The 11762-nt window shown below is 40.5% G+C and overlaps 1 protein-coding gene across 2 annotated transcripts in view; it reads right to left on the bottom strand.

The window, feature by feature from the left end:
* Nucleotides 1–221: 221 nt before the first annotated feature.
* WDR48 (WD repeat domain 48) overlaps nt 222–11762 on the bottom strand; it is a 51156-nt gene continuing 39615 nt past the window's right edge. Inside the window, exons 14-20 of one of the 2 annotated variants that reach the window (XM_055558498.1) lie at nt 10322–10417; nt 8107–8212; nt 7065–7152; nt 6348–6383; nt 4648–4724; nt 2854–3046; nt 222–2243 (exon numbers count right to left, since the gene is read on the bottom strand). In XM_055558498.1, coding sequence (XP_055414473.1) covers nt 2148–2243; nt 2854–3046; nt 4648–4724; nt 6348–6383; nt 7065–7152; nt 8107–8212; nt 10322–10417 — 692 coding nt within the window. In that variant the 3' untranslated portion in view covers nt 222–2147. The remainder of the gene's footprint in view (nt 2244–2853; nt 3047–4647; nt 4725–6347; nt 6384–7064; nt 7153–8106; nt 8213–10321; nt 10418–11762) is intronic. The other variant, XM_055558499.1, reaches the window with a different exon arrangement.

Raw genomic sequence — 11762 nt, 5'->3', positions numbered from 1 at the left:
CAGTTTCCCTTCACTAACCTGGCGGCCTGACCCAGGGTCACCCTCACCCAAGGGACCTTGTTCTTCCCGCCCTCACGTTAACACACTCCCCTCCCTAAACTGGGGGATAAAATGGATATCAATGCTAATTATTTCCAGGGTAAACACAAAACCGGAAGTTTCTCTAATCTGCTATGAAGGAAAATGACAAGTGGAAATAAATGTGTACTATACACTTTGAAATATTTTAACTAAAGCCTTTATTCTATACAACTGAAATACAGATTTTTACCCTTTTGGCATTGCAGACTGTCAGATCTTCTGGAAACTATTACGGGTTTGACTGGAACAACAAAAAAACACAACCATGCTGGGGCAGGGGGTTCAGATCTAAGATGGGAAGGGAGCACAGCCGCCCCTCAAGACTCGGCACATGGGGCAGCATGCCCCAGCGAGACCTGTTCCTTCAGCCCAAGGGCCCTTCGTGCAAACAAAGCTGAGGGCTGGGAAATGAAGTTTTTTTTTTTTTTTTTAGCCATTAATTCACAACTATTGCTAAAAAATGTGCACCGAAAGTGCACCGTTGTATTCAACAGATAGAAAGGATTTTTTTTTTTAAAAAAGCCGTTGCTCTCTGCATAAGGGAGACAGACTCGTTGGAAATGTGGCGTGTCTTTGCTCACTTCTTCAAAGTGCTGGAGGCAATGACCGCTCCACTTTCCAAAGGAGGCTGACCAGCAGTGAGGGAACCCTGTCTCTACAGTTGTGCGGATCAGAGTATCTCAAATGGTTAGGTCTGGACCCAGGCCCATCAGCTGCCTCCAGCTGAACCTGTGAAGATGTAGAAAAGAAAAAACCTTCCCCACCCCCTCCACAGTCCCTGCTATTACGGGGACGGGCCACACACAAGCTGGGGAGGCAACTGGACTGGAATAAACTGCCCTCTGAAGGCACTTGTGCTTCTGGCTTCACACAGGAGGCTTGTCTTATGTGGTTTTATGGGGGTGGACCATTGTTCTATTCCGAGTACAAATGACCTTGGGGAGGATCCAAAGTATGTTTTTTTCTGCCAAAAGTTAAAGTGTTTATCCCCAATAAGTTATATTCTGTACAAGATCCAAATGATTCTATGAAAGCTTTAGATTGTTAGAAAGAACAGTGAAAAGAAATCTGGATACAGGTACAACAACACAAACCTGCATATAAAACTGGAAAAAACAAAACATGTATACTTCCAGGACATGAATATCAAATTAACTCATTACGATACCCTTTTACTCTGACACCAGAAATATTAGGTAGCATTGAAATGAAGTTAGGATCTCATCATGGTCTTAAGTTTTGATGGTGTCATGCTGCTCACCCGGAGCAAGACCCTGTGGTGTCAGCCGGTTTTGCCCATAAAGAAAACACAGTGGAGGAAGGCGTGAGAGAGCTGCGCCTCCTTACGGCCGCCGCGCAGTCCAGGCGTCCCAGCTGGGCATGGGCTGGGCGCACTCTAGGCTGGCAGTCCAAGCACTGTGACCCAGCACCTGGGGTTTTGACAGATCTGCCTACAACAACACATCTGAGATGCAGTATTAAAAACAAGCCCAACAGTAATCATTTATTATGAAATGGGCTGGCTCTTGAATTGTGCAACAGCCAATTCCTATTAAAAATAACTGTCTTAAATGGTGAAAACAACTTGTTTGTTTTTTTTAATGACAAACTTGGAAAAAGCCTTCATAGGTACTGCGTAGATGGAATGTACTCTTAGAAAAGCTCCCGAGTGTGTGGGATTGGAGTTGGAACACAGTGACAGACGTGGCCCTACCATGTGTCTCTGACAAGTGCTAACAGATCAAGATAAGGTCCTTGGAAACAAAAGGAGGAAGCAAAATCTGTGCTGGCCTCTCTTTAGTCCTCAGTACATCTTGCAACACACAGCCTGCTTGGGGCTCTTCTGCTCTGGCACTCTGCCTCCCCTGGGACAGCTTAATCTACACATGGAGACTGGTTTCTATATTACATCTTGATTAGTCACTTCAATGCAAAGATAATCTCGGTCCATACCAAATCAGTCGTTAGAAGTCTTGTTCCCATTGGGGCTCTGGGCTTCCTAGGACTACTCTTGGGGCCATAGAGGAAGGTCAGTAAATGAATACCCAGGAGTGCTGGCCCGCCCTTCACGTGGACTTCTGACGGTAATGGAGGGTGAGGTCACCACCACTCTTCCATATGAAGTGTTTCACTGTTCGAAGGTCCATATTTGGATCCAAAACCTGAATAGCAAAAAAATAAATAATAAAAAAGGTATCCAGTATCTCAGGCTGTTATTGCTAATGCTGAACTCTCCTTGCCCATGCTTGGTGGCCTGTTCTTGCTGCATGCAGGCATGAATCTGGGCACGGGAGATGTGCAACTCATGTGGCCAGGGCAGACACGACACGTTCAGCTGTTCTTCTGAAGAAATGCCTCGAGTGAATCCTCATTTACAGCATTTCCACAGATGCTCCACTCACCTCCTCTTCAGATCTTAAACTAACACAGCAGATGCTGCTCTGCACATCAAGATGAGCATGTGGCTTTCTTTTCAGAAAAAAAATCCACCAGCACATCCACATCTGTCTGCGTGTGCATTTCAATCTCCTTGTCCCTTTCCTGAAAACTGCCCCCAGGGTAAATGGAAGCTTTAGGGTGGGTTAATCAAGCCCTTCAGAAAGGGCCTCATAAATAGGTGGGAGACCTGGCGCTCCTTACAGTCTCTCTAAAAACAGAAGCCCTCCCCCGACCCCCGCAAGGCAACAGATCTGGAGACCACAACCCTACCACATTAGGAAATTCTGAGCACCAGCACTCGAAACAAGGGGGCAGTGTCCTCAATCCATTTACCTGGTCCTGGCACAAAAGCTCAATTTTCTCCTCTGCCAATACAGCAATATCCTCCTCTTTCTCCTGCTCTCCTGGTTTTTCATTATTAGAAGAGCTAGTGGTTTGAGACTCATTATCCAAGTTGATGATTTTCTCATAGACGTGTTCCATTACTTTCCGGACTTGAAGCATGTCACTAGCAGAAAGTCGGTCCCTGAAAAAGGCAAGGGCAGATGGTGACATCAGGAAATCACTGGATATTCTCTCTCCCATTTTCTTTGGTGATAACATTTGATGAGGCTAAATCATACCACAGAAACATAAACCAATACATGTTCTTAGGCATTGCTTTAATCCAATTTTAGAATTCCCAACAGATTTCTTATAGTGTCCTCTCCTAAGACAGATTATGTGCAAATAAGTGAGATTATATACATAAAGAACAGCCTTCTAGATTCTATTCCCTTAAACACTTTCCCAGAGCATGGGCAAACTGAATGCCCCTGAAAGGGAAGGCAGCCCCTGGTGCTCATTAGGCTCTGATGATGGATGTACCCATTCCTCCCAGGGCTTCCTCCTATAGTCAAGACCTTGAGTTTCAACTGCCTGTCTGATCTCCAAACCCACCAACCCAACAGCTCCTGCCGACGTCCCAAAGGCATCGCAAACGCTACATCTCCAAAACTAGATTCAGCAACTTCCTTATCCCCAAACCTACTTCTGTATCTCTGACATCAGTTAATAATGGTCAAATCAAGTAGCTCAGGCTCATACTTTAAAAGCCATCTTGAACTTCAATCATTAAACACTGCTGAAGTGCTATCCAGAGCTTGCTTTAAGATCATCCTCTGTGTCTGGGTGTGAGTGTGAGTGTGTGTGTGAGTGTGAGTGTGTGTGTGTGTGTAGGCAGGGGGATTCAGTGGGAGGGAGGGAAGGTAGAGGTACAGATGACACAATGTTTAGCCATACGTTGACAATTACTTAAGCTGTTTGATGGGATAATGAGGTTCATTCTTCTATTCTTTTTTGTGTGTATGTTTGGAAATCTAACAATATCTTATGTAAGCTCCTACTTCCACATCCCTGATCAAACCATTTTCTGGACCTGAAATATCTTTCTTTTGACCAATCTTACATGTCCAGCTCAAATTCCATGTCCTTCAAGAAACCTTTCTGGAAAGCTATAGTCACAGATTCATTTCTTCCCCCTATACTTGTCTTTCCCTAAGTATCCATAAAAGCAGTTATTATACACAGATTGTGTCCTAAACTATGAATATGGCAAGAGACAAAATCCATGTCTTATTTTGAACATCTGCAACTGGCCACAGTAGGTACTTTGTAAACGGTTAAATTATATAAACTTTCAATATTATGAAATTAGCCTAAGATCTAGTACTTGCCTCCTGTGCTAGAAATGTAATCATAACGAATAAAAAAATATCTCTGGCAATTAATTAAATCCAACCCAGGGATCGAACCCAGGCCTCACGCATTTACAGGCGGAGTCTTTACCAGCTGAGCCACCTGGGAAGCTCAAGAATACTGGAGTGGGTATCCCTTCTCCAGTGGATCGTCCCGACCCAGGAATTGAACCAGGCTCTCCTGCATTGCATGTGGATTTTTTACCAGTTGAGCTACCAGGGAAGCCATACTTTGTAAATGGTTAAATTATATAAACTTTCAGTATTATGAAATTAGCCTAAGATCTAGTACTTGCCTCCTGTGCTATAAATGTAATCATAAGGAATAAAAAAATCTCTGGCAATTAATCAGATCAAGATCAAAGTATTGCACAACACTCCATTTACTTACTTTTTTAAGGTTTTTGCCCCTGAAGATGCATGAGGTTGGAGGTAGAAAGGAATTTTGTTGAATTTGGGCATATTTTTCTGAAATATTAAAAGTGAAAAAAGGTAAAATAGTTTCTGTTAGTTGATAAACTAAAATGATGTCAATACTTGTGAAAACATGATTCATAAGTTAATCACTATTGTACATTTAAAAGTGACTTTCTATGAAATTTATAGTAAGCTATCAAATTATGTCAACCTTAGAGAAAGGGTATCAGAAAAGTATAAAGTTTTATTTTGTAATAAAACATAAATAAAGACAAATTATATGCAGTGTCAGTAGCAATATAAAATTGCAGCATGGCTTTTCTCAAATAACAATTCAAGGTATTAAAGAGAAACAAACTTTAATTCTTTAAGCCATACAAACCAAAATCTCAAGTCTACATTCAAATGCCAGAACAAAAATTTAAGTGTCTTGAGAGAAACCCACAACATTCACTTTTGAGAAAAACCATACACGCTATGCTGGTAAGGTCCATTATCCACCTGGAAAGGTCAATCAAGTCCTCCTAACTTGCTTTACATCTGACATCAGAGTGAGGTCTGAGGTTTCAAATAAGAGTGGAAAGTTCAGCCAACCACCTAGATGTCCACATGATGTAAACCATACACTTAGATAAAGGATAAAATTAATTGGTCATCTTTGCTATGGGGATTAATCCCCTTTGAGCCTCCATGTCATATCCTCTTTGGATGTTTCCTCCGGGGAATAAGCCACAGGCCTAAAGTCAGCAATGCATCCAAGTGAGTTTCACATTCAAAGGAAGTAGTGGTTTATAGGGAGCTCAAATTTCGAGAAGACTAGAATATCCATCAGGTGTCAGACTGGCTTTAAGTTCTTGGAAGTTTATCTGGGACAGAAAACAAATTTTCTAGAAGGTTCTAGAGATTAAATCTCTTTTCATAAGTCTTTAAATAGACAAAAAATTGGTCAATAGTACATAACTAGAAACAGACCTATATGTGTATAGAAATTTAGTATATGATAAAACAGCATTTCAAATTAGTAGGAAAAGTTTAGATGATTCAATAAATTGTGTTGACACACTGGCTATCCATTTGGAGAAAGTCAGCATCTTACTTCACTTCCCACCAAACAGAATAAATTCACCAAATAGAATAAATTCTAATACTTTAATGATCTACATACAAACTATTATCATAAACATACTAGAAGAGAACACAAGAAAACATTTTTGCTACTCTGGAGTGGGAAATACTTAAGCAAGACATGAAACTCACAGCCATAAAGGATTAATCTGGTCATATAAAAATTAAAACTTTTTGCCTGCCAAAGGACATCATGAGCAAAGTAAAAATTCAATCGAGAGGCAAGAAAATGGTCAAAGGGTTAATATTCAATATGAAGAACTATTACAAGTCAATAAGAAAGACAAATAACCCAATAGAAAGTCGAGTAATGAATACAAACAGGCAATTTACAAAAGAAATAAAAATGGCCACTATGACCTCATCGTAAGTTAAAAAAATTAAAACAGTGAGATAATATGTCTGTCTTTCAGCAAAGATTCTAAGTATCCAGCATTGGTGAGGGTGTGGGGTACTGGGCACTCACACACTGTTGGTGAGAGTGTAAACTGGTATACCCTTAGTGGAGTGCAATTTGGCAGTATCTATTGAAATTTAAAATGTGCATACCCTTTGATCCAGCAATTCCACTTCTAGGAATTTACCCTAAAAAGTACACAAAGATATATATACAAGGATGTTCACTGAAGCATTGTTTGTAACAGAAAACATTGGGTACAACCTAAATGTCCATTAATAGGGACTGGCTAAATAAATCATGGTACATTTATACAACGAAATACTATGCAGTCGTTAAAAAGAAGTGATCCATATACTGATATGAAAAGGTGCCCAAAATATATTTTTAAGTGAAAAAACAAAACAAAACAAAACCACACCCAAGTTGTAGAACAGTACAGAACAGTAGATTCTGTGTAAAATAAAATGATCTATATATGGATTACATATATCTAGACACACATATATAGACACAAATAATATATACTTGTGTATACACAGAAAAAGGTACTGAAGGCTTGGCATTAAGCTATTAATATTTACTACCTCTGGGAAGAAGAATAGGAAGTGAATGTAAGAGAGTGTTTGGAAAAGGATGGGAATTTCATCTTATTCATTTATTATTTTCTTTGATAAGCACATTTTATATATTAAAAATAAAGATAGAAAGAGACATAATTATAATATTTCTCTGAAGCTTTGGAACTGCACAGAAGCAGAAGAGGATGGCGGTCTAGTTTCAATGAAAGATTATACAATAAATACAGTTAATTTTCTTCATGATTTGGAAAAAAATAAGAGGACAAAGTGGGAGTGGAGGACACTTACATCCACAGTGATGTCAATTACCCATTGTGGCACCGTCTCATTAAGAAGCATGGACTCAGTCTCACCCCCAGAATCTCGGCAGAGCAGCCTAAACATAATCCATCATGTAGTAAGTGACAAAATAAGCACGGATCCCAATATCACTGTCATTAAATGTTAGAGGGAGGGACCTTATAGAGTTCATTCCGGATAACCCCCAATTGACAACTGAGGAAATAAAGTAGTAGGCAGGCAGAATGACTCATTCTGCGAAGAGTGAAAGCAAGCTGTGAAACTCAGGCTCCCCGATTCCGAGGCCAGACATACACTACGGCTGCCTGTTGGGGCCCCTGGGTGAGGACAGGAAGCTGGGTGTAGGCAAGGCACTTGAGGTTGCCCAGAAGTGCTATGGTGCATGGGATTCCACACACAATATGGGGTCAGGATGTTTTCAGCAACCCCTCTCAGGAAATCACCATCAAGGAAGAGAATTCTGCTCTCAAGGGCAAGACAAATAGCTTTCTTACTTCTGGCCCATGGCTTTCTCCCACGACATTTCCTGGGCCTTGGCTGGCAACTTGGAGGTGAAGCCAGTCTAGCACTTGCCTGCAGGCCCTCACAAAGGCCTGCCTTGCGCCTCAGGTCGAGCCACTGTTGGGTACGACAGTTCCCAGGAGCAGCCCAGTCCATCTCCCCTGGCCTGGTCTGAGGGAAGTTATCTACTGAGATGTTGTCCTGTGGGTGGGGACTTCTAGTGAAGCTAGTGAAGTCATCTGTCCCCTCACCCTGGCAGTCTTGCTGGTTAAGTGAGAAAAAGCATTTCCTGCAGAAACCACTAAGAAGCTGCCTTGAGGCAAGGTTATCAACCTCCACAAGGTATCAACCTCATTTTATCACTAGAGGCTCAGCTCTCAATTAAGATGGGGTCTAATAACATCAGACACTTAACTATTACAGGGAGGTGAAAAACCAAAACCCAGACACCCCTAGAAATTAATAGACATTTGCTTGAATCAAAACTTCAGGGCAAACAGGATGCACTCTTAGCCCTTCTTACCCATACCTGAAGAGGGTGCGACCTCCAGCTTCACCAAAGATCACAGGAGTGTGTGGGGGCACTTGAAAGTAGCCATTTCCTTTCTGTACTCGGTTCTCCTGCTCCCCATTTACTAGGCAAAGATACAGATGGCGTCAGTATCCAGAGTCAGTGCTAACAACACAGATTCTAAACATTTTGCTTCCACAGGACCCAACCATTGAAAGATTTTAAAGTCAGAAAGTCCTGTAAGTCAGCTAGAGATGGAAATAAAGGTAAAAAAGAAAGTTAAGTTCCTGAAAATAAGAAATACAGCAATGTGCGACATACCTCATGAGAAATGATTACATTTTAGAGGAGATTAATGTTTGAGATTTAAAACAAAAACATAACCATCTACTTCAGCCACAGGGCAGTCTAGAACAGTCTCTTTATAAACGATGATCTGCTCTTTTCTTTGGTGCTGGTGGGGTGGGGATTGGTAAAACACCAAGCACAGAGAAATTTGTATCAGAAAAAAAAATTTGTATTTAATGGCAGCCACAACTAATGGTATTAGTGAAAAACAAAATCTCAAAGAGGTCATAAACTCATTTTTATTGCTGTCTGCAGATTTCATTTCAGTCAGCTCTCTGCAGCTGACTCCCCCTTGTTCATAACCACTTTCTGAAGGAATCTGGAAGCAATCTCGCCCTCTGCAACCCAACAGCACTCTCTCACAGCACCAACTCTGATCACGCAATGCAGATGTAAGCGGCACTTTGTCCAACCAGAATGCCAGTCCCTGAATGGAGGGATCCATGCCCATCTATCTCTATTATCTTCACTTACAACTCACTATAGGCCTCCAAATACTCGAGCTGCCCACCACGTATAACCCAAGCAGCTTGAGGGTCCACTGTGTTGTCGTGCAGGTCCAGCAGGATTACCAGCCAGGTAGTGTGTGCCGTGTCCTGAGCTTGGCTCAGTCCTGCCCTGCCTTCACTATATCAATTTGATTTTAAGGATGATTTGGCGTTTCCTGTGACTTACTCTTTACTCCCCCAACCAAAGTCTGCCTTCAAGAGATGCTGCCTGTAGCCTTTTGTTTTGATTACTTAGTCTTTATTGGCTCCTTAGGCCTCCGAGGGCACCCTGTCAGGTTATAGATGGAGAAAGACAAGTCAAGAACAGGAAATGGCATGCCCACAGCTGCACTGCTGATAAAATGGCAGAGCCCATAGCAGAACCTAGCTTTCTTGACCCTCTGTGAGCAGATCTTTCCACTGACTCTGGCTCACAGTTCACTGTACAATTCAGAAGGGGAATGGAGAGAGCCAGGTGACAAAAGAAACGCCATCATATGTGGGGTCAGTGCTCTCTCTTTGACGGGGACATCAGGACACTGGCTTACAGAGAGGCATGCCATCCTTGCAAAACAGATTTACACTCCAAAAATTATTCTGGATGAATCAGTCAGGCACAACAAAGTCTCTGGCAGGAGGGCTTCATCACCGCTGACCACCACAAACAGGCAATCTTCAGAGAATCTTTAGCAGAGCAAGTCCTCAGTTGGGGGGACTCAAGGTTATATATCAACTGTGATATTTTAAGTTTTTTCCCCCTCCTTTCTTTAATCAGACTGAGCCAAATTCATGTGTTCCAAATTCTCCAGTACCGCACAGTGAGTTACTGCCACTGCCCGTGGCACACACAGCTTCGGAATGTCCTCAATGACATTAATTCTTTACACATACTCAGTCACTTACCCTGGCACTTCTGAGTTGGGAGCTGGTTTTTTGAGCCAATATCAGGTAGATCATCAGACTAGGGAATATCTACCTTTCAGGCCAATGTGAAGCATGCCTCACAAGCACAAACCTGGCTTTCCAATGCAGCTCAATAGCTAGCTTTGGAGGTAAATCCAGCAGGTCCACAAAGATCCTGAGAAATACCATTAGAATAAACCTGCTAAGCTGCCTACTTTCAAGGACAAAGGTCACCTAAATACACAGGATTGATTCCATATACCTTATGTAGTCTCATTAATTAAAAGTTCTTTGATATCTCAGTTAAGAACGGATGGACATTCTTTAGCATGCAGAAGGGAGGGCAATAAATTGGGCATACCACAACTATTTATTATGTCATACTTTAGCAAATGCTTAAAAAAAATTATTTTTAAATTCTCAGGATAACAATCTAAATATCCTTAACTTCAGAGTAATTTTAAAACCAATTATCCTAATATAAAAATACGAACCATGATTTACTTCATTTTCTTCTTCATCTATTGGATTCACATGTGTCCTAGGCCAATATTCTAGGAGTGCCTGGAGTAAAAGTCCTCCTAAGTTCACTGCAAAAGAGTCAATTAAAAAAGAAAAAAAAAAAAACAGAAAAGAGAAACATTAGTTTTAACTTAAAAATAGAGGGAAAGCAATAAAGATGAAAAGTTTCCACATATTCTGATGTTACATTCTTAACCCAATGCCAAGGATGTCTAAAAGCAAGACTTTACATATTTCACAAAGTCTATTAAAATTTCATCTTACAATGTTTAAAGCAGTGATAATATCAAGCAAACAGATATTCTATTTGGTTATTCAGATATAGCTATTCTTTGAAAATGAATAACCAACAACAGAAATTGTATTCTTTAAAGGATTATTTCCATATAAAGCCACTATATTTTGTACATATATCAGTTATTTCTACAGGCTACAATCTTAGAAGAATACTGATCAAAGATATAATTAATAAAATATAAGAGACTCTTATGAAGATAAGTCTCTTCTCAACATACACAAAAATTAACTCAACAAGGACTAAAGAGATGAATGTAAGACTTGAAACCACAATACTCCTAGAAGAAAACACAGGCAATAAGCTTGCTGACAATAATATTGGTGGGTGATTCTTTTGGATCTTACACCAAAAGCAAAGGCAATGAAGGCAAAAGTAAGTAAGTGGAACTATATCAAACTAACAAGCTTTTACAGAGCAAAGGAAATCATGAACAAAATGAAAAGGCAACCTACTGAATAGGAGAAATTATTTGCAAGTTATTTATCTGAAATGGGTTAATATCCAAATTATATAAAAAATTCATACAACTCAATAGCAAAAAAAAATTGGGCAGAACAGCTGAATAGACATTTTTCCAAAGAAGACATACAGATGCCCAACAGGTACATGAAAACATGCTCAACATCACTAGTCACCAGGGAAAGGCAAATCAAAACCACAATGAGCTATCACCTCACACCTGTCAGAATGGCTGTTAATCAAAAAGATGATAAAAAACAAATGTTTGAGAGTATGAGGAGAAACAGGAACCCCAGTGCAGTACTGACAGGAACGTAAGTTGGTGCAGACACCGTAGAAAACAGTATGGTGGTTCCTCAAAAACAAAACTATCATACCTAGTATGCTACTTCTGAGTATTTATCTGAAGCAAAGGAAAACACTAATTTAAAAAGATATACGCACCCCCATGTTCACTGCGGCATTATTTACAGAAAACCTCATTGTCCATTGATGGATGAATGGATAAAGAAAATGTGATACACACATAAAGAAATATTATTCAGTCATAAAGAAAATGAAGTCTTGCCATTTGTGACAACAAGGATGAACCCTGAAGGCCTCATGGTTAAGCGAAATATGTCAGACACAGACAAATGCCATATGATCTCACTTAC

Source organism: Bubalus kerabau, chromosome 20 (genome assembly GCF_029407905.1).
Source record: "Bubalus kerabau isolate K-KA32 ecotype Philippines breed swamp buffalo chromosome 20, PCC_UOA_SB_1v2, whole genome shotgun sequence".
Lineage (NCBI taxonomy): Eukaryota > Metazoa > Chordata > Mammalia > Artiodactyla > Bovidae > Bubalus > Bubalus kerabau.
The sequence above is the reverse complement of the archived record's forward strand: the minus strand, read 5'-3'. Positions and strand labels throughout refer to the sequence as shown.